At 39.4% G+C, this 23,936-nt stretch overlaps 1 protein-coding gene across 1 annotated transcript in view; it reads left to right on the plus strand.

The window, feature by feature from the left end:
* The window catches only part of CASP7 (caspase 7), a 60,658-nt gene extending 43,562 nt beyond the window's left edge, over nt 1-17,096 (plus strand). The window contains exons 3-7 of the mRNA XM_069099012.1: nt 8,118-8,263; nt 9,596-9,724; nt 11,534-11,709; nt 11,996-12,125; nt 16,435-17,096. Coding sequence (XP_068955113.1) covers nt 8,118-8,263; nt 9,596-9,724; nt 11,534-11,709; nt 11,996-12,125; nt 16,435-16,658 — 805 coding nt within the window. The 3' untranslated portion in view covers nt 16,659-17,096. The remainder of the gene's footprint in view (nt 1-8,117; nt 8,264-9,595; nt 9,725-11,533; nt 11,710-11,995; nt 12,126-16,434) is intronic.
* Nucleotides 17,097-23,936: the final 6,840 nt, after the last annotated feature.

The following is a 23,936-nucleotide window of genomic DNA, read 5'->3' on the forward strand; positions in this document are numbered from 1 at the left end:
TGCCAGCACACACTGAGTGGACTTGGAGAAATGATGGTCAATTGACATTTCATTTGACTTTAAGGAAGGTCTCTGACTTTTAGTTCTGGAATGAGGAAACATTAGGTTCTTGTATAAAGAGTAGAAGTTTTGTTCCAGGGCAGGATAGGTAAAGTTCCCTTTATCTGTCTTTTGAAACCTGGGGAAGATCATTATGTTTCATCCTTAAAACAAAACAAAACAAAACAAACAAAACACACACCCTTTTTGTAATAGTGGAAACTTTTTTCTTAAGCTGTTTCCTTAAATAATATCTGTATTCTTTCCCCATTATATTTATTTCTGGCCACTTGATTAAATAAATGTTCTAATAAAAAGCACAACCTTTTCTTTTTCATGTTAATCGTGTCTGATCATGTTGTTCCAATGACAGTTACTTTAAGGTTTTGTTTAAATTGGAGCTCAGTGGGTACTAATGGCAGCTTCCTTTTAATCATAGACCAAATGCTATTCAGATGCCTAATGCAGTTGCTTTAAAAAATCATTGATGATGATGCAAAGGGTAACTGTAGGCTTCTTTCTCATCCACACATGCAGCGATTCTTCTTTTCCTTAGGGCATCTTTTGGTGCTCTAAAATGCTATGGTTGTCATTAGTTTATTACATAAATTATAACCTACCCTGCACCACATTAGCGTTGCAAAATTTAGGTAGCTGCTTTTTGGGGAGATCTGGGAACAGCTCTGGTCAACCACAGGGGCCCTATTGTGTGCCCTAGAAAGTCATATTTAATGTCTTAGAACCCAGTTTAGTGAACAAAATGGTTTCCATTGAGACCAGCTCAACAATAGTTCATTTTAAGTACCTACTGTGTACAAGGCATTGTGTTAGGAGATGGCCTTTACAAAGACAAAATGAAAGAGCCCCTGCCCTCAAAGAGCTTACATTTTAGCAGGGGTATACAATGTGAACACAAATAGTATAAGGGAGGAATGAAGACTCACAACTGGAGAGATCAGGAAAGACTTTATGAAGAAAATGGTACCTAAGCTGAGCCTTGAAGGAAGCATAATATGTGTTGTTTTGGGGGCATGGGATGCATTTACGGCATAGGGGAAGGCAAGTGCTGCCCAGAAGTAGAAGATAGAGTTTCCCATTCAAAGAACAGCTAATAGGCCAATTTGACTGGGATGTAGTTCATGAAGGGAGATAGTGCAAAATAAGGCTGGAAAGAGAGTTGGGAGCCAGATTATGTAGGGCCTTAAAAGCCAGGCTAATAGAAGGCCAGACTTCAAATCAGGAAGGGCTGAGTTCAAATCATGTTTCATACTCTGAGTAGTTGTGTGATTTTGGACATATCATTTAAACTCTGAAAGATTAGCCTCACTTTCTTCATTTGTAAAATGGAAATGATAATAGCACTTATCTCACAGGATAGGATAAAATGAAATTGAGGATCAAATGAGAAATAAGTATATAATTGTGAGAAGCACACTTATAGGCATCACAGGACTTCCCAGGAAGGGTCAGGGAATTAGCCCAGACAAGCTTCCACTGTCCACTGCTTCCCTGGGGGCCCTTAGGAAGGTCCACATGATATACCTGTTAAAACAGTAAACCCCTTCTCCTACAAGGAAGCAGGTGTGGTGCTCACCAGGAACACACCCACACTAATAAAGAAGCAGGTGTGAAGGTCTACAGTTCAGTCCTTCCAGGTAGACTTAGGATTAGTCAAATTCCTCACTCTTTCCCTACATTCCCTAGATGTGTGCAGATTATATGCAGATTACATAGGCGTGGTAGTGAGGATATTTATGAAGGGGTACAGGGAGGGTGACCTCCAAGGTCAGAGCTGTTCACCACACCCCCACCTTTCTGGTTCCCTCTGGCCATTGTCATAGTTCCAGGTAGGCCATAGTCTTAGTAAAATAAGGTAAGCAAGCTATTGATTATTTTCCAGTAACTTTTGTGGGACCAAAACAATATACCATAATATCACCTCTTACCTAATACACTTTGCTTAACGTGCTACATAAGTCTTAACTTCAGTTATTGTTGTTATTACTTTTTCTGATAAACTCAGGGGAGAACGACTGGTGGCTTTCAAGGGCGGGAGTGATGTGGTCAGACCTATGCCTTGGCAGCTGTAAGGGGGATGGATTAGTGAGGGCAGAGAATAGAAATAAGGAGTTGAATCAGGAGACTATTTTTGTCCTCGTAAGTTCCTAAAATAGTATGGTGGTTACATAAATGGAAGAAGAGCATGCATAGGAGATCTGGAGGTTGCGATGACAAAATATGGCCAGTAGTTGAATATTCAACCCATATCTTAGGGGGGGGAGGGGTGCTGAAGAAGAGGAAGGAATCTGAGATGACTGTGAGGTTACAGACCTGGTTCACTGGGTAACTCACAGAAATAGAAGCTTGAAAGAATGATCAGGTTCTCAGGGGAAGATGAATATTCAACAGGCGATGGATAATGAACTGGCCTCCCCACCATCCAGAATGAGCTCCCTGCACATTGTTATTGCTGTTGTTTGTCCTTCTTTCTTGAAGAGGACCATGACACAAGAGGTGATGCCATGACATTCAAGTGAACTGGATTTAAGTGAGGGAGGGCGGTTCCGAGTCACCAGCCTCACTTTCTCCTCCAGAGCCATCTGGACCCAGTGGCCAGATATTGATCAGGATGACTTGAGATGGTCCAGAATGCAGTGGGAGACCTTGGGTGAACCCCTGAGGAAGATTTTGGGGAGAATGTAGATTCATGTTTCCCAGAATGACAGAACATGGACAGGATGTAATTTGCATCATTTCCAAGAAAATATTCACATCAGTGAGATAACAGATTGATCAAAATATCTTTGCTAAGTGGTTCAGGACAGATTATATATTACAATTTTTTCTTAAAATTTTTTTCAATAAAAAACCATTCATTTTCCTTCCCTCCCACCTCTCTTCCTTCTCCCCTCCCCACCTACTGGGAAAAAAAAAGAGAAAAATAAACCCCCATTAAACAAATAGAGATCAGGAGGTGAGACTCATGTTTTATCATGGGTTCTTTGGAATCAAGATACATTCATCAGAATTCTTGAGTATTTCTAAGTTAAAAGTCTTTACAGTATTGTTATTATACAGATTGTTCTCCGGGTTTTCCTCACTTCACTCTCTCTTTGTTTTTGGTTTTTGCTTTTAGGAGGGCAATTGAGGTTAAGTGACTTGCCCAAGGTCACACAGCTAGTTAAGTGTCTGGAGCCAGATTTCAACTCAGGTCCTCCTGACTCCAGGGCCAGTGCTCTATTCACTGCACCACCTAGCTACCCCAGCCTCACTTTATTCTGTATCAACTTATTCATACAAGCTGTATTCATATGTCATAATTTGTTCAGCTATTCCCTGACTGATGGGCGAGCTCTTCACTTCCAGTTCTTTGTCACTAGGAAAAAAAAAACTACTATAAATATTTTACTTTGTGAATTCTTTTTCCTCTCTTTCTTTGATTTTTTTGAGGTATAGAGACCTAGTATTGCTGAGTCAAAGAGTATACAATTTAGTCATTTTGGAGGCATGGTTTCAAATTCCTTCCAGAATGAATGTACCAATTCAGAACTCTTCTAACAAAGCCTCAATGTGCCCATTTTCCCACAGCTCCTTCAATGATTATTTTTTTTCTCTTTTGTCAACTTGCTAGTCTGATGGGTGTGAGAGGTAAAGCCTCAGAATTGGTTTAATTTGTATTTTTCTACTGTTTGGGAGGTCTCTCTTTTAAATATGGTTATTGACAGTTTGAACTACATCCTTTGAAAACTGACTTCATGTCCTTTGACCATTTACCAGGTAGAGAATATGAAATGTTAGCACTTGATGGAACTCTGGCAAAAGTCCAAACCAAGAGACCCAGAGATAAGACGATTGTCCAGTATCTCAGAAATAAAGTGAATGGCACAGCCAGAATTAGACTTTGGACTTACCCTGGATTCCAGACTGGGAGTCATTAAGTATATCATACTATAAGGGACAGCGACAGGAGCCATTAAGGAAAAACGAGTTTAATGAGTGAGCCACAAGGAAGTGCATTCTTGCCTCTGCTCCCCTTTGCCCTGGCCCATAGCAGCATCATCCTCACTTTGCCACTGCTGGTGTCCTTAGGACTTTGGCTAATATCAAGATGGAGGCTTGACTTGAAGAGCCGAACATTCCCTACTTCTGTGAGCACCTCTGGTGGCTGAGCTTGTAATCCTGACTGTCCTTTTTAGCATTAGGTGAAGAAAACAATGTGCTGAAACCCCCTAATATCCTCCCACGTGACATAGGAAAGAAACAATAGGACAGAGTAGCCTAGATGTGCAAGTGAATTGGTTCCATAAGGAGAACACGTCCTTTTTTTTTTTTTGCTTATCTGTGTTGTTGCTTTGTTTTGTTTATTAAGAAAATGTCTGACATCCCATAACAATGAATGCAATCATATGAAAAGATTCAAGTCCTGTTGAGGATAAGGGATTGAATCAGTGATTTCATTGGTATAGAAAGCTCCTTCTTTGCAATTTATTCTCTTTAAGATGTTTGCCTAGAACACTTAGAGAGTAAGTGACCACCTCACAAACAGATAGCCTATATATGACACAGGAGACTTGACCCTGAGACTTCCCGGTTCTGAAGCTGGCCCTAACCATTATGCCACAAACAGTGAATATTTTTTTTTTAAAGAGAAATCTCAGAGTTAGGCTTGCAAGCCTAATCCAACCAGTCCCCATACACAATGCCTCACATACAATGAAGACTTAATAAAGGTTTATTGAATTGAAACTAAATCAGTCTATGGCTTGGTAGTTAGTGGTAGTGATGGGAGTGTAAGATTCTGAGATCCCTAGGCCTTTTAAGGATGGAAATCTCATTGGAGTAGGTGGATCCTGACTTCACTGAGACAGCTTACAGTTCCCTTATAACTTGATAGAATATCTTTAACAGTTGCTGCTACCAAAAGCTTTTCTGACCTACAGCTATCTTGTTGTCAGGCATCTCAGAATGTAACTAAACTAGACCTTGAACAATAGCTGTACAGTGTTTGGTCAGGCCTGAACTGTTAAGGGGTAGTCAAAATTGACAGAATTAAATTTAAAGAGGACAAAAATTGTCAAGATCAAATCAACTGTATAAAATGACACATTTTATATGACAAGATATAATAGGGAGGAAATATGGTATGGGGAGAGATCATTGGACTGGGGTCAAAAGATCTGGGTCTGATCCTGGCAACATCACTTGCTACCTGTGAGTAAAATACATAACTACATAAAACTTCCTCAGTTTCAGTTCACCTATCTCTAAAATACCCTACCCACCTCACAGGATTGGTCTGAGGAAAGTTTTATAAACCTTAAAACACTATATAAAAATGAATAGTTATTATTATTCTTTTCCTCACACTTTTTTGTGAGGTTCAGATGAAACAATCTGTACTTTGTAACCAACCATAAGGACAAGAGGCAGCAGGATGCAGTGAATGGAAAGCCATCTTCAAAGTCAGGAGAACCTCTGTGACCCTGGGAAATTCACTACATTTTCAGTGCCCTAGATCAGAAGTTGCAAACATTTAGGACCCTATACTCCCATGGCCAGAAGCAGATTAAAATGCATTTGGGGGGGGGGAGGGTGGCTAGGTGGCTCAGTGAATAGAGCACCAGCCCTGGAGTCAAGAGGACTTGAGTTCAAATATGGCTTCAGACACTTGACACTAGCCATGTGACCTTGGGCAAGTCACTTAACCCCAAATGCCTTGCCTTCCCCTTTCCAAAAGAGAAATAAACAAATAAATAAAGATACAGCAAAACATAAATAACTACATTTTAAAACTAAGTCAATATGTGACTCATTGGGATCCTTATGTATGGACTAGTGGTCCCCATTTCTGTTTGAGTTTGACAGCACTGCCCTAGATAACTTCATCTTCTTTGGCAGAATAAGTTCCTTATACCAATGAAATCACAAATCCAGAACAAAAACAAAACAGAAAAAAATCAGTAAGGGAGTTGGTGATGTGGCCAGATGCTATAATTTCATGGTCATTTTGATCCTCTGCACTTGAAACATATCTTTGGGTAAAAGACATCAATATTCATCTACTTCCATATAACAAATCATAAATGCCAATGTATATGGAAAAATCGCTGGCCTGAGAGTCAGAAGACTTAATCAACTATGAGATTTGGGGCAGGAGATTTAGTTTACTTTTATTCCTTTTATTTTGTGTATATTTCTGTCACTACCCATTAACTCATCTTCCTCCCAGTAAAGGTAAACAGATCAACATATTGGCCATTTCTAATAAGGGCTATCTTAACCTGTACTTCTAGTCCAAGGCAGGAGGCATGCTTTATTAACATTCTTCTAAAGTCATAAGCTATCTTTGTGTTGATCCAAGTTTGGAAACATTTCAAAGTTGCTTTCCTTCTGTTTTCTCATCTGTAAAATAAATGTGTGCACTAGATACCCTGTAAGGTCCCTTCCAGTTCTGACATTTGAGGTTTCTATCATAAAATTTAATTCAGTTTTAAAATGTCACCAAACACATAAGACATGCAGGCCATATAAAGGTAAGAAGCAATACAGTTTCTGTCCTCATGGAGCTTAAATAAGAACTGATGTGAACAAAACTGAGTGTAATCCAAGGTTAGCATAAGAAGGACAAAGGAAAAATAATTTTCAGTTTATGGGAATCTCAGGCTAAAGAGGAAAAAAAATTAACACATACAGATGAGTATTCTAAGCATTTGTGATTGTTTGGCAAGAGGATAGATTGAGATTGAGTGGCTAATAGGACACAAGAACATAGAATTCATGAAGGGTAAGTAAGACTAGAAAGGTAGGTTGAAACCAAATTGTAGAAGGATTTAAATCCCAGGTTAAGAAATCTACATTTTATCCTACATTTTATTAACATGCTTAGAACCTGTGCATTAGGAAGGTGATTTTGACATCTATTGAAAGAATGACCAGGAAGATGGAGATCCCTGAAGCCTGGAGAATAGTTTAATAACTAAAAAGTGATGAGGGCCTGAACAAGAGTGGGGAAGGGAGAGTAGATTTTAGATAGAATCTAAAAAGACTTGGCAACCAATTATAAATGAGGGGAGGGAAGAGGAGCCTGTATTATCAGGATTGACTCCTAAGGTTTCAGATTTGGGTGACTGGGTGCCATCAACAGAAATAAGGAAATTATCAGGAAGGATGGCATGGGTTTATGAAGTAAAACGATGAGTTTGAAGTACTATAGAAATCCAGGTAGAGATGTTGAGTAGGCAATTAGAATGGGGGCTGGTGCTATGGTGAAACATTGAGCCTATATAGGCACATTTGAGAGTCGTCTGTATAAATAAATGATGATAACTGAACTCAAGGGGACAGGTAAGATCACTGTGTGGAAAAGTATAGAGAGAGAAGAGCAGAAGGCCTAGCACAAAGACTTAGGGAATGCTCTTGGTTGATGATTGTAGGATGGGGGTAGGAGAAGGATAAAGGAATCAGTGAAAGAACTGAGAAGGAGTAGCTAAACTGGTAGGAGAATGAGGAGAGAGAGCAGTTTCATTCATAGAAGCCATGGAAAAAGTTTATCCGTGAGGAAGGGCTGGTTCATAGTATCAGATGCTAGAGAATAAGGTAAGATTCCTCATGCATCTGTGAGTTTCCTATGTTTTGGATGTTTAATAGCATCCTGGGGCTGGGGACCTGCCTTTATTTTATTTGTAATATCTTTTTGTCCTTTTAATATGTTAATTAGGCATCGATCAACAACTATTAAGCTCCTCCTGTTTTCTAGGCACTGTACTAGCTGTGAAGGATACGAAACCGAGAATGAACCGTGAAACAGTGAGCTCCTTGACATCAGGGACTGTCTTTTGTCCTTGGTATCCTCAGAGTATCCTCACAATACCTGAGCCTTAGGAAATGCTTGTTGAGTATCAGGTGGCGGGCGCAACCATCTTCACACTCACATTAATTTTTCTGCACAGATAGACATGTTGGTGGGCTAGAAGTCCTTCATACAGGCAGACAGTAAAGAAGGGAGCCAAAGAGGTCACATCTTTTTCCTTTCATGGCCTCTAATTGGCTTTTTGCTTTTGTTTTTTTTTTTTCCCTAGGAAAAAGAAAAATGTACCAGAGAAGTCAAACCAATCTCTGCATGATCATAAGCGAGTAGTTGTGCCCAATTTCCAATATAATATGAATTACAAGAAGGTTGGCAAATGCATCATAATAAATAACAAGCACTTTGATGATAGAACCCGTAAGTCCTACTTGAAATCAAAGCCATATGAAGATTGCATAAAGGAACTGGGAATGTCTGATCTGCAAAAGACTTAAAGAGTAAAGAGAATGTCAAATGAGTTAATATTTGACTTTGGGGGGAGGCTTTCTGGAGGGGGGAGACAAGGCAATCAGAGTTAAGTGATTTGCCCAAGGTCACACAGCTAGTAAGTGTCAAGTGGCTGAGGTGGGATTTGAACTCATATCCTCCTGACTCCAGAGCTGGTGCTCTATTCACCGTGCCACCTAGCTGCCCCTTGGGTTAATATTTGTAAAGCACTTTGCAAACATTAAAGCACTATGGAAATGCTATCATCATCAACATTATTACATCTGGGTTCAAATTCCAGTTCAGATATAATATCTTTATGCCCCTAGGCAAGTCTCTTAACTCTTCTGGGGCTCAGTTTCCTCATCTGTACCATGAGGGCGTTGACCTAGATCAGGGGTGGGGAACCTAGGCCTCAAGGCCACAAGTGACCCTGTAGGCCCTCAAGTGCAGCTCTTTGACTGATTTGAAGACCTAAAAGGCCACAGGTTCCCCACCCCTGACCCAGATGATCTCTGTGGTATTGAACCTGGATGCAGGAGCTCTCTGAAGAGAACTAATAAACAGTAAATTCCAGCTTGTGGTCCTACCCTAATAGCCAACAGTTGGCATATGTACCCAAGATTTCTAAAGTGCTTTGCATAGATTACCTCCTTTGGTCTACAAAACAATCCAGGAAATGTGATTGTGTCCATTTTGTAGATGGAAAAATAGGTTTAATAATTTGCCCAAGATTATATGGCTAGTAGATGATGGAACAAGGACTTCAGTCCACATCTTCTAACCATTACATCTGGGTCAGATATTTTACCCACTATGTTGGGTAACACTTAGAAGTTAACCATTATTTAAGGGAGAGGGTCTTAGATTAAGATACCCAACAATCAATATATTCCAACTTGATAACAAAACCCCCTTTAAAGGCCTGTGTAGGGTGGTTCAGAAGGCCCATACAAGTAGGTTTTTATTATGGAAATGCTCAGTTTTTACCAGAATATTGATTCAAAGGGATTGTCTCTCCCTTGTTTGGTTTGAAAGTGCTTTGAACCATTCAGGTTTGGTTTTTATTTTGCTTTTTTTTTTTTTAAAGTTTGGCCTTTCAAGGCACCAAAGTAGGAAATGAAATTAAGAATGAATGATATTAAGTACTCAATGGCCTCTAGCTTGTTTTCATATTCCTGCCAGATTTGAAGCTCTTAAGAAATGTTTGTTGATTGATTTGTTGGCTAACTAATTTATTGATTAATTCCCCTCCCACTCCAGGCATGGGTACAAGGAATGGCACAGATAAAGATGCTGAAGGACTATACAAATGCTTCAAAAACTTAGGCTTTGACGTGACAGTCTATAACAACCGGTCTTGTTCCGACATGCAGAACCTTCTCAAACAAGGTGAGCCCACATGTCTTTTTCTCCAGTGAGCCAGTGTTAATGCAAGTGAGTGGTACAGAGCGTGAGAGTGTTTAAGGCCTCTTAGCCTTGTGTGTGTGTGTGTATGTGTGTGTGTGTGTGTGTGTTTGCATAAGGGCTATTATGGAAATGTGTTCTGGATGACTTCACATGTATAATTGATGATATGTTGCTTGCCTTCTCAATGGGTGGGGGAAGAGTAGGAGAGAATGTGGAGCTCAAAATTTTAAAAGATAACTGTTAGAAATTTATAAAGATGACATATTGGGAAATATTTAACGAGATTTTTTTTAAAAAAGACCTCTTAGCCAAGCAGAGAGAGGGAACTCCTACTATGTTGCCTGTCTGACCAGAATTTAGCTTATTGGTAGTATGATAGTGTTGAACTTAGAATCAGCAATACCTGCATTTATATCCCATTATATAAACACCAGCTGTGTGACCACTGAATAAATGCACAAGCTACTTCTGTCACTTCCGGGACTCTTGAAAAGAACTAGAGGACAGCTATAAAACAATAAGATATAGACTAAAAGTCAGAAGTAAGCAAATTCACTCCATTTTAGAACTACCTCTTTGAGAGAAATTTGAGAGAGATATGGAAAAAGGCAAGAAAATGGACAGATGTGGGATGCCTATCTTTGATAGACTTGGGGAAAGGATTAAAGACCTTCATTGGAAGCCTTCAAGTGAGAGGGATTAGCCTTCTTTTTACCTTATATCAATCACATTGAACTTCTCTGACTATACCCAACAACTTATACGTGGACTAGTAGGGAAGTCATTGGGACAGCTAAGTGGCTCAGTAGATAGAGTGCCAGGCCTACAGTCAGAAAGACTCATCTTCATGAGTTCAAATATAGCCTCAGACATTTACTAGATGTGTGACCCTGGACAAGTCCCTTGACCCTGTTTGCCTCAGTTTCCTCATCTGTAAAATGAGCTGGAGAAGGAAATGACAAACCACTCCAGTACCTTTGCAAAAAACACAAAACCCAGATGGGGTGACAGAGAGTTGGACATGACTGAAAACAACAAGAGGAAAGTCACTGCTAATGTTTCTGTAGCTGTTGGGGAAACCAGCAGCCCTCCCTAGGTTATAATGGATAAGATGACAGACCACATTGCAGTTTTAGTCAAGTCACATTTAGGGAGAGAAATCTGTTATTTTTTCAGACCAGTGTAGTGTTCTGAATGGTTTTCCTTATGACACTTGATAATGCCCCTGAGAAAACTGGAATAGGTAATAGTCATAGAGTTCTCTCTTACTGGCATGTCAGATGGACAGTTGTTTTCCCATTATCTTTGACTGCACTAGTGGTAGCAGTGAGGGCAAGATGTCACTGAACTGACTTATCTTACTTTATTTCATCTTAAATAAGTATTGGAAAAAAAAATATTCTGAGTGCTGTCACATATCACTACCACCCCACCCATTTCCTCCGGCCATAAAAGAATTTTAAGAGCCCAAGGTATCGGGTAATTATAATGGAAAAGGCTCTGCCTCTTTTGTCTATACCCACTTCACCTGGTGGACAGCATGTGGTGTTTCCTGGTAGAACCTGATAGGCAAAAGAGAATGAGAATGAAGAAAACCCAACTATCTCCTTATTCCAACACTTTTCCCTGAAGCTACCCACGGACCCTTTTCTCTATATGTCCACCACTCAAAAATAAATACCAGATCTGAGGAAAGGTTAATTGTGCAGAGGAATTAGTGGCTGGGGAGGGAAGAAAAGAAGGCCCGAATGCTCTCTCATCTTCTCATTATAAATCACTTGTTAATTACAGTTTCTCAAGAGGACCATAGCGACTCAGCCTGCTTTGCCTGTATCCTTCTGAGCCATGGAGAAGAGGACCTAATTTATGGGACAGATGGAGTCACCCCAATAAGAGATCTGACTATCCACTTTAGGGGAGATAAATGCAGGACCCTCTTAGGGAAACCCAAATTATTTTTCATTCAGGTAATGACTTTTCAAAGTCAATGAAGTTAGAGAAAAGACTGCCCCACAGAGATACTTGAAACTGTGCTATATCCATGTATCCACATATTTGCTCTCTGGGTTTTAAAGACAGTTGAGCTTTTCCCCCCTTTTTCTTTAGAGATTAGTACATTAGTTCCCTCACTGTGGACTTTGTGGAAATAGCTTGCAACACTTCCATTTTCTATATTCACCATAACTTGGTAGGAGGCCAACACACTAGTTTTAATTTTAAACTCTGTTGGGTGGATCCTGCTTTGGTTTTCAGGCTTGCCGAGGTTCTGAGTTTGATGATGGGATCCAGACAGACTCCGGACCTATAAATGATACAAATGCTAATCCTGGATGCAAGATACCAGTTGAAGCAGATTTTCTCTTTGCCTATTCCACAGTTCCAGGTATATATCTAAATATACTCCTCTAAATGTACTATTCTGGGGCAAAATGTCAGGTTCAAAAGTATTTTCACTAAAGTCTATTAATGTTTATATAAATAGAAACACTCTTGTGGGGTTTTTTGTTTTGTTTTGAGGTTTGTGAGCATCAAGTGCACGGATTCAAGTAACATTTGCCCAGATAGATGCATTTATCAGGATTTATGACGGATAAAAAGAGCAAGTTCCCACTCTTAGCTTCCCCCTGTTGTTCGCCGCCCTTTATTGCCACTCCTCATTTAGCCAAGGACAGAAATAGCCAAGAACAAAACAAACAAGTATGGAGAAAAACAAAAATTCCAGCAGTCTGCAAGCACCCTTGTTATTTGTCATTAGGAGAACCTGTACGGATCTTGTGTAATGAAAGCCTTCATTTTTGTTCTAGTAAAAAACATCATACCCGAGTTAAAAATCTTATAACTCTAAGGAGCAGACTTGGTAAGTGTTGGCTCTAGAGGAGATGCTGACAGCAAATAAATACTGAGGAAGAGATTAAGTTAGGTTGGGATGGAGATGGGGACTCTACCTGCGGTTACATTGCTGTAGAGAATTCCTGAATGAAGAAACAGGATCTCCACAATTTAGAGAGTTGCTTAAAGCACCAAGAGGTTAAGTTGTTAAGGTTGCCTAGCTGATGTGAGTCAGAGATGGAACTGAAACACAGTCCTTCCAGGCTTTGAGGTCAACTCTCTATTCACTGTGTTCTTAAAATGATTCAGGGAGACCCTACTAATGGACTTCTGTGAAGCTTTTAATGCCACAGGATTTAAGAAGTTTGCATGATGGAACATTTGGAGTCAGAGGAAGGACCTAGATTCAAATTCTGGCTGTTTTTTTTATCACTTCTGTGGCTCTGAGCAAATTAGTTAACTTCTCGTTAGCCTCTCTAATGTCCCTTCCAACTCTGAATCTGGTGGCACCTGGACTGAAATCCCAGCTCTTCTACTTACTTATCTCTGTGGCCTTGAGCAAGTCACATTATTCCTCTGGTACTCATTTTTCTCATATGTAAAATGGGGGTGTTGGCCTAACCTTAATGTTATTTCTAGCTCTAAATTTAAATTGTCCTCCCTATCATTTCCTCCCTTTTTCTAATCTTCAGTCTCTATTTATTCCTTCCTTCCCTACTGCTTATAAACAAAGCCATGTCTTCCCCATCCTTTGGAAGCTCTAACTCAAGCTTTCCATCCTCCCTAGCTTTTTTCCTGCATCTCTCCTCTCTTTCTCAGATAAAGTCCTCAAAAAATCTTTTTATACTCATTGCCTCCACTTTCTCCTTTTCTAATAAACCCTCTGCATTCTGGCATCCAACCTAATCACTCAGCTGCCCACTCCAAAGTTATCTCCAGATTGCCCAATCTAATGAGTTTTTTTATCTCAGCCCTCATCCTTCTTGACCTCTCTACAGCACTGTACTATTGACTACTCTGTCTCAGATACTCTTTCTTCTCTGGGTTTTCATAAACACTTTTCTTCCTTCCTTGATTCCTTCCTCCAGTCTGACTACTCCTCAGGCTCCTAGGATGAATCTTCAACCATATCACACCCACCCTACCATATATATCATGCTACATCCTTCATGATCAGTGGGGAGAGGGACGGGGAGGTGATAAAATCATAAGACCACTTTATTATGAAATTCAGAGTTCAAAGAGACCCCATTTTTACCTCAACTCTCTGTTCTAGTTCCTCTTTTCTTTCTGTACATTCTTACCTGGTGATCTTATCAACTCTCATAAGTTTAACTATAATTCCTATAAACATAACTCTCCTATCTATAGATAGTGATATTTCTATGTGTAGTTCCTTTCACCTCTAGTCTCTCATTAGCAGCTGTCTATTGGACATTTGAAACTGTTGTCCTATAGGCATCTCAAATTCAACATATCAAAGAAAAACCAAAACCTCATTCCTCCCCCCCCCCCCAAAAAAAAACCTTAACCCTCTTCTGAATTCTTGTTACTTATATCAGCAGTTTTCAGAGTGTGGTCTGTGGACCCCTATGATTTCCCCAAAACTTTTTCAGAAGGTCCTACAAAAACAAAATTTTCATAATAACACTGAGACACAATTCTATATCTTTGTGAGGCTGGATTTTCTTCTTATATCTACTTCAACCAAAACAACATATTGTAACAGATTGAATGCAGAAGCAGATAGAAGAATCCAGTTGCCTTCTATTAAGCCAGACATTTAAAAGATTTGCAAAAAAAAAAAATGTAAAACTGCTAATCTTCTCACTAGATTTTTTTTTCATTTTGGAAAATATAGTTATTTTTATAAACTTTATTTATGTTAACATGTAATGGGTTTATTATTGTTATTTTAAAATGAATTGATAAATATTTTTAAATTTAGCACTTTTAATTTCTAATACAGTAAATGTTGATGGACATAACCCACATAAATGAAAGTTCTTTGGGGTACTTAGTAACTTTCAAGAGTGTCAAGCGGTCCTGAAACCAAAAAGTTTGCTCTACATTATAAACTTATCTCCAGATCTTGTTTCTATCTCCATTTCACATCTACCCCACCCCTGTGAAGTAGAAAAATAAGTTGGGGAGGGAAGCAGAGATTCTGGAACCCATGTATTTTTAAGCTTTGAACAGTGAAAGAAGAGTTGAAGTCGATTGAAAGTTAGTAGACTCCTCTGCCTCTTCTAAGTCTGTCACAGGATTTAGAATTAAAATGGTCTTTAAAGATCACATAGTCATTTTACAGGTGAAGAAATAGACCTGGATAGGTGAGGTGACTTACCCAGGGTTAATGTCAGCCAGTTGGCAATGGAGCCAAGATACCTTGGTCGGGGCATCTTGCTCCAAATCCAAGGTCCTTTTCACAATTCTTTCATTACCAAGCATTTATTAAGCCCATACTACATTCCAAGCATTATGCTAGACGCTTGGAATAAGAGACAAAAACAAAGAAGCCCCTGCCCATAAGGAGCTTACATTCTATTCTAAGGAAAAAACATGCATGCAAAGTAAATACAAAATTATTTTCTTGTGGGGGGTGCAGGTAGAGGGTAGGTGAGAGCACAAGGAAAGAAAGTCACTAGCAAATAAGGTAATTTTGAATAATTATTTTCAAGTGTATATATTTTTTAAATGTACAAAGAGATTGCTTTTTAGTGGGGCAGGCAGCTTCTAGTCTAACCAATATAATAACTATCCTACTACCTCTTGAAGTTAAAAAGATCAAACTAGTAGTAATACAAAGTAGTACTTTGAAAGCCAGAAAATATAATGCAAGTCTTAGGAAGTAAAATTTTCCCATTGGACTTAGACAAGGACCATGCTGGAAGTATAATCAGGCTGGGATTTTTTTTTTGATGGTGGCTGATGCTGTCCTTTCATAGGGAAATCTGAAAAGAACCATATAATCTATAAACAAACAGATTATTCCTGATTTGCTTGAGGTCAGAATGTTTAACCAGTGAGGTTCCCATTGAATGCTCAGTAATATACAGGAGTTGAATCTATTTCCTCTCTTTTATTAACCTACCACTAGTACCCTTCAGCTTGTTTCACAGTGGTGAATGAGTATAGCACTGTCCTGTCCTAATAATTATAAGAAAAAACTGTAACCCTATCTGCCATGCCAAACCATAATAATAGCTAGTATTATATAGTAGTTATTATCTGAGCTTTCAGTGAGAAGAAACAGATTCCATGCATGATCTCCATGCTCATGTAAAGCTCTTTACGTATATTATCCCATTTGTTGTTCACAGTATCCCTATTATTAATTGCATTTTATAGATAAGAAAACTGAGAGATTCAGGGACTTGCTCAGAATCACATATTATTACTAATAAAATATTACATAAAATACATAATATTATTAATAAAATAAAAAACACAGCTAATAAGTGGCAGGATTTGAACTCAGTTCTTCCCGATTCAGAGTCCAACACTATCTACTACCTGCCAAGCTGGACTTGGAGTCAGGGAGACTTGGGTGCATGTCCCACCTCAGATACTTGCTTTATAACCATAGACAATTCACTGACGTTTTCTGGGCCTCAGTTTCCTCATCTGTAAAATAAGGACGTTGGCCTCAATGATGTCTGAGGTCCCTTCCAGTTCCAAATCTGTTATCCCATAATCAGCAGTAACTCACACAAGTGTAATTAGGAGTGCTTAAGAGTATTTCTGAAAAGCAGATCCAAAAAGGCCTTTCTAATATGTGAAAGCTTATCTCTTCACAATGGCTCTTGGGGAACCAGCTGCCAAAGTCACCCCCTTTGATCTTCTTTCTCCCCTCTCTGAAGGCTATTATTCATGGAGGAATCCAGGAAAGGGCTCTTGGTTTGTGCAGGCACTCTGCTCAGTCCTGAATGAGGACGGGAAAAGCCTGGAGATCATGCAGATCCTCACTCGCGTGAACTACAGAGTGGCCATGGACTTTGAGTCTCAGTCCGACAACCCATCTTTCAATGAGAAGAAACAAATTCCATGCATGGTCTCCATGCTCACCAAAGAACTCTACTTTTGACAACAAACCCAACTACAGCTAGGAGATTTCAAACAGAAGCTATTTATCTTTCTCATTTTTTAAGAAAAACTTCTAATTTGTTTTGATGTTACAATCGATGATCTTAAATCTCCAGAAGTGTTTAATTGCAGGGAAAACCATCAATCCAGTGGAGAACACTTCCAGTGTTCCTTGGTGCTTTCGTGAATTTTTGAAGGGACTATAATTTTTTTGATTATAGTTTTGTTTCATGGCTGTTTGTAATTATCTCAGAATCCAGAGATAAGGGGCAAAGGGTTTGTTGATGATTTCTTTTGAATCTTTATGGAATGTGATGCAAACAACAAAAGTGACCTCTCATTGGATGCTCAGGGTGTGCCTCTTGGTTGTTCACGGACATGGGAAGAAATACACATCTACATCATCAAATAAAATTGCTGCTGTCAGTCTTGGAAAGAATCATTCATCTGTGTTTGTCTGAGATGGATAGAAGCACTTGACATTTAATGGTGGTTCAGAACAGTTTTCACACATACATGTATCACATACCCTAATAAATTAGAGAAACTATTAAGAAGTGGTTCTGTTGTGGGCTTAAGAATACAACTTCCTGGGCAGCTAGGTGGCGCAGTGAATAGAGCACTGGCCCTGGAGTCAGGAGGACCTGGGTTCGGATCCAGCCTCAGACACTTAGCACAAAAATTAGCCATGTGACCTTGGGCAAGTCACTTAACCCCAACTGCCCTCCAAAAAGCAAAAATAATAATAATAATACAACTTCCTCATGCCATCCCCTGGGTGCTTTGGCTCCAGTTGATTGACTAATATTTATTAAGCAATGTTTTTGTGAGAGGCACAGGGTCCAAGGTATAGAATTTAAGTATTAGACCAGACCTCACAAGCCATATAGTTCAGCCTCTACCTGGAGAAGAATCCCTTCTATTTTCAAATAATTACTAGTTGACTTTTATTGCAGAAGATTTTTCCTCGAAGTATGTGCCAATACTCATTAAATAGTTTATGTTAATTAATTGTTTTCAATTAACAAGGATATTTTCTCTTCCTCTCACCTCTTCTTCTGCTAGGAAAAAAAAAAAAAAAGAAAAATCAGGTCCTCATAATGAATATAGTCACACACACACACACACACACACAAATTCCCACATTGGTATTTCCAAAAATGTGCATCTTTCTTATTCTGTAGATTTAATCTCTTTACCTCTAGATCAGGAGGCGGATAGCATTCATTGTCACTGCTAAGTTCTTTTTAGGGGAAATTATGTGTTCAGTATAAAAGGGACAAGGGGACCACTGAGATTCCTCCCAACTCTGTAATTCTGTTATCTACAACAAATGGTCTCCTAGTCTTTGCCCAGGCCTGGAGCCTCCTGAGGCATCTCTTATGTTGAGAAGTCTTTCCTTTGCATTGAACCTAAATGTGCCTGTAAAACCTCCAACCATAGCTCCTACTTTGTAGTAAAAGCTACAGCAGAAAAAAAAATCCATTCCTTTTCTACATGCTAGTCTTCAAATACTTGAAGACATTGGGTGGGTAGGTGGCACAATGAATAGAGCACCGGCCCTGGAGTCAGGAGGACATGAGTTTAAATCTGACCTCAGACACTTAACACTTATTAACCGTGTGACCTTGGGCAAGTCACTTAAACCCAATTGCCCTGCCTTCCCCCTGTAAAAAAAAAAAAAAAAGACTCAGCTCAGATACTTGAAGACAGCCATCACGTGGCCAGCTAAGTCTCTTCTCCAGAAGAAAACCTAAAATGGTCAGAAAGATTACAGATAACGTTTTACTGACATGGAGTGCAGCCAGCATTAATTGGCAACTCTGTTACTCACACCTATCTCTGGGTCAAAGTTCCAGGGTGGAGAGAAGCACTTCTGGTCAGGCACAAGGGAGCAGGGGACCTGGTCACAGTTCTATGGCCAAGGGAAGCACTATCACTTACAGCTGCAGAGGAGCAGGAGCCTTTCCTGGGTAAGGAAAATTCCTAAAAACTAATCATAGCGACTCCTTTATTTGAGATCAATTTTGGTGATTCTATCTCTGGAGTTTAGAGAAGAATCTATGATAAGTATTGTCTATGTGATTTCTGAGTAGGTTTTGTTTTCTAGATTCTTGATCCTTATCACTTCTGCTTTAAGTAACTGGTTACCCAGCAAATTTTCATACTCACCAAATAATCAAGAATAACTCAATTCCCCCAACTCCCTCCATTCTCTTACCTATCCCTCCTTTCTACTTTCCCATCTTTCCTTTCCACTTTGAATATCTTTTTTATCGCTCCATGGAATTGAAAAGACCCTACTGATTTGTATCCAATATAGAAAAAAATAAGAGATTCATAAAACGAGGAAGTAAAAACTCATTTGGGAAATGAGGTTTTTCCACAGAGAGTTAACCAACTCACAAGGCTATTTTGTAATGAATAGCCATATTTGAAGGTGTCGATGGAATCAAATACTGGCAGGTAGCCTCTTTCAATTAAAAAAATGGGGTCGGTTTATTACACCCATCCCTGGTTGCCTGCCATCTAAAACAAATGAAGATGAAATTAAGCCTCCAAAAACATCTGACCTACCATTCCCACAATTCACAGGACGTTCCTCTTTGGAAAATATGATCTCCTATTGGATTTCCTTATTTCATAGAAAGAAATATGCCTCTGTGAATTGTAATTGGAAACAGAAACAAATAATAGGCTCAACTGCTTTGCAGGTTACATTTGCAAACAAGAATTACTCAAGACATCAGAGTTAGAATGGTTTCTGATTTGCTGAGATTAGGAATAACCTAACAGCACAAGTAGGTACAGAACTCAAGCAGATGAAGACAGTTCTTTTAAAAGGTATATTATGTTTTGCATAACTTCATATGTATAAAGTGTATCATATTTCTTGACTTCTCAGTGGACTGGGGGAGGGAGAATTTTAGAGTGAAAATCAAAATTAAATATTAAATTCTGTCTTACCAGTGTTTAGCACAATGACTGGCACAAAATAAGCACTTAATATTTATTGATTGATTGGGGAAAAAAAGTCTTTATGAACAGCACCATGAGCCAGTGGATAGAGGACTAGACTTGAAGGAAAAGCAGTATTCAAATCATGCCTCTGTCCTTAGCAGCAGTATGACCGTGGGCAGATTACTTAATCTCTCTAAGCCTTGGGGATCTCTCTTAAGCTTTAAGTTATAGGCAGGTTGGGTGCTCATTGGGATGGAGTTCCCAAAAATCAGAAGTCCTTGGGGTATTTTGGAGATCATAACTCTGGAGCAGACTCAAAGGCCATCTGGTCCAATGCCTTCATTTGCCAGTTGAGGGAAGCAAAACCCCGGCAGTTTAAAGGACTTACTTTTGGGGCATTATGGACTGTTGTAATCAATTACTACTCCCCACATCAGACACCAGCTGCTGTCTGGCGCTGCCTGCAGTTTGTGGTTTTACTATAGTCCCCACAGTGGTTTGGATCATACCCACATACCTGAACATTCTCATTCTCTAGGGGAAGACTAATGACTGGGTACCACTGAAAGAGAAGGCAAACACTTATCCAGCACCAACTAAATGCTTAGGACCCTGTCCTAAGTGCCTCACATAGAAAAACAAATAGTCCCTGCCCTCAAGGAGCTTAGGTTTATAGGGGGAATACAGCTCTGACTCACATGGTAAATGCAAAATGTATGTGCAATAAACACAGTAATATTAGATGTGGGGTAGGCATAAAGAACTAGGGGGATATAGCAAGAGGCATTTGAGCTGAGCCTTGAAGGAAGCTAGGGTCATTAATTCTCATTTATTATCTGCTATCAGAAGAGTTCCAACTTCCTGGCAGAAAGAATACCATCCTGATCATTATAAACACCTGTTCTACAGATATCAAATTGTCCAATCCCTTGACCCAATGTATTCACTGATTTCCTATGATACAAAGGCTTTAAAGATAGTCTACCTCATTAGAGTCACTGGGTGTTGAATTGGAAGGGTTCTTAACGACCACCTAGTCCAACATCTTCCCTCCCCTCCCCCCCATTTTATAGATCAGGAAACAGGCCCAGGGTGGATAAATAGGTTGCTAAAGGTTTCACAGTTAGTATCAGAGTTGAGATTCCTAGAAATCCAAGTCTCCTGATTCCCAGCCAAGTATTTTTCATTACCTCTCAAGAAGTTTAAAGTCTATTAGGAGAGTAGGGGAAGGAAGACAGGCATATGTGTTGTAAGCACTGATATGTTAACCAATAGACCTGAGCTCAAAACCTGATTATGTCATTTACTATCTTTGTGACCCTGGGAAAGGACCTACTTTGGCATTTGTTTTCTTTGGTAGCATAGTGGATAAAGTGCCAGTCTTGGAGTCAGGAAAATTCTCCCTGAGTTCAAATTTGCTCTCAAGACACTTACAAGCTGTGTGATTCTGGGCAAGTCACTTAACCTTATTTGCCTCAGTTCCTCATCTATAAGTGAGACAGAGAAGGGAATGGCCAACCACTCCAGTATCTTTGCCAAGAAAACCCCAAATGGGGTCACGAAGAGTCAGACATAACTAAAAAGATGACTTAACAACAACAAAATGAAGAGTTGGGATTGATGGTCCCTTCTAACTTTGAATCCTGCAGAAACTCTGAAGTAGCTACAATACAAGCTACAATGTGGTAAGTGCATTAAAGAGGTTCAGAGTCCCATCAGAAGTCAAAGGAAAGATGAAAGGGAATTGCTTGGGACCATCAGGGAAGGCCTCAGAGAGGAAGTAACATTGGAGCTGGGCCTGAAAGTGGGATAGTAATCCAGTTCTTATCCATGGAATGCAGACAGATGGCAGTATCTTGTGCCAGAAGCAGTGGAATCGCTATGGTTGCATCAAAATAGGAATTTAATTTTAACTCCTTTGAGAATATGATCCAGAAGATCATGCTGTTGATCTGGGTCTTTGCTTTGTTTCTCTAGGGCAGGGTTCTACAACTACTCTTTAAGTAGATAACTTTTGATTTAAAGCCCCCTTATAATTAGAGAATGGTATGAGTAAAGACAGAGGCCTGGAAAAGACAATAGGTCAATTTGGGGGGACGTGGAGTGAAACAAAACAGTCAAATGTCTTAGGTACTCCAGAAATGAATCACTAAACTCTAAGGTTCTGGTTGAACTCAGGACCAACTAGAGCTGTCGCCTACCTATCCCACTGCCTAACCCCTCAGTTGGGTTATAAGGACAGTGGGATTCTGCGCTTTAAGCATCCTTAGTAATAATTTAATCCAACCCTCTCATTCTGATCTCTTTTCCAGGCAACCTCTGATGGCTTGAGCCAAGAGAGTCTCTTAAAGTAATTACTAATAACCCCTGGATAACTATTGTGGTTTAATAGCTACAAACTGTAAATAGCCACCAAACTCTTAGACATTTGTGGTCCTTAGAAGTTCTTCAAAAACACAGAGGTCATGAAATCTTCAAAAAGAGTTCAAATACCTTCCGTGCCTTCTGGCCTCAAAGTCTAAACTTCCTTTCCTGACTTTCAAAGCCCCTTACAATCTGTCTCCAGCTTATCTTTACAACCTACCCTTCTTTTCCTACTGCTCCCCAATCTACTTAAAGACTGTATTTCTTGCTTCCCTACCACCTCTCCTTGTGCAGTGTCCCCCTTTCTACATCTGACTGTTGAAATCCTGTGCATTCTTCAACATCCACTTAAAATGCCACTGCCTCCATGATGCCCCTGTCTCATTCCTACATCGTAAGGATCCCAGTGAGATTGCTTCTTTCTCTGAGGTTTCATAGCACTTTGTTTATGCTTCTTATGTGTATTATTTATCACATTTTAATTACATTATAGTGCTTGGTATCTTCTCTCTCCCACTAGATTATAAACTCTAAGGTCGGGTAATCATTGAGCTCAATATTTACCTTTGTCTCCTAGACTAAGTATACCCTCAGCACTTAATACAGTGCTTTGAACAACTGATATGCTCCAACGATATTTAGTATTGATGAATGAATGAATTTGATACTTGCAAGAAAGTGTTCAAATGAATGAAATCTTATAATCATATAAATTTTTATATGATATCCCAACTCCATTTTCCAGGAAATCTCTTGTTCTCTCATTTGTCAGTCTGTCCAACTCTTCATGCCCTCATTTGGGGTTTTCTTGGCAAAGATTTCTAGAGTGCTTTACCATTTCCTTCTCCAGATAATTTTACAGATGAGGAAATAAGCAAATAGGTTAAGTGACTTGCCCAGGGTCATACCATTTCTGAGAGTGGTTTTGAACTCAGGTCTTCCTGACTGCACCTGGGGCTCTGTCCATTGCATCACCTACCTGCTGAACAATTTGAATACTCTCATGAAATCACTGAATATTGTGGGTATCAGCCTTGAAAATGTCTAAATAAGCAGAAGACAAGCATGGTGCAGTGTTTCCTCATTTGTAAAATGAAGGGATTTGCACTACATCTTTGGTCTTACTATATGTTTGTGAATTTTGTTCCATCCATTCATGCACAAAAGCTAAAAACTAATGGGAACTTGACTTCTGAAGTGGTGACTGAAACCTTTGTAAATATATCCCTGGTGGTTTTGAGTTAATGATTTATGGATCAATTATTTAAGAGGCACCCAAAAGAAACATTTGTCATTTGGTCCAAAATAAAATGCTAAATTCTATTTCTAGAAAGACTAGAGAACCTAGGGAGTTTTTGAAGAGAGGAGAAAATAAGTATGAAATATTACCAGTAATAGGATTAAAGATTTAGAGCTAGAAGAGAACTAATATGTAAATATTACATCTGTATATATAATATGTGTGTGTGTTTTCTGCAATAAATAGAACGGTGCCCAGAAGAAAATGTTTCAGGGGATTTATGGTGGAAAGGCATGAAGGGTAAGGAATTCACCAAAGAGCAGAACATACCTAGAGTTTTGATGCTCTGACCCAAATAGAGGTGTGTGGAAAAAGCATTGGTAGGAGTAAAAAAGGAGACACTTAACTCTATCTTCCCCACTCTCCTTTCCTTTTAAGCAGATGCCCTTCAAATTACAGGCCCCTGGTCACCCATTGTGGCTTACGCCAGAAGGTGGAATATTCTCACACTCAGCCTCCAACCAGGGACTGGGTGAGAAGCAACAGGCAAGTTGATCTCAAGGCTTAAGATCAAGATGGCCCTTTTAATCCTCCATCACAGGGAGCTCAAGCAGACCCCGAATATGGACAAGACTTTCAAGTGCTTGTCTAAGAATTTAGGCATCTTTATGTTGAAGCAAAATAAAGATATTTTAGTGAAGCAATTATAAAGGT

This window comes from Petaurus breviceps, unplaced genomic scaffold (assembly GCF_028583685.1).
Source record: "Petaurus breviceps papuanus isolate PSGF00001 unplaced genomic scaffold, PetGlider_PUasm1.0 37, whole genome shotgun sequence".
NCBI lineage: Eukaryota > Metazoa > Chordata > Mammalia > Diprotodontia > Petauridae > Petaurus > Petaurus breviceps.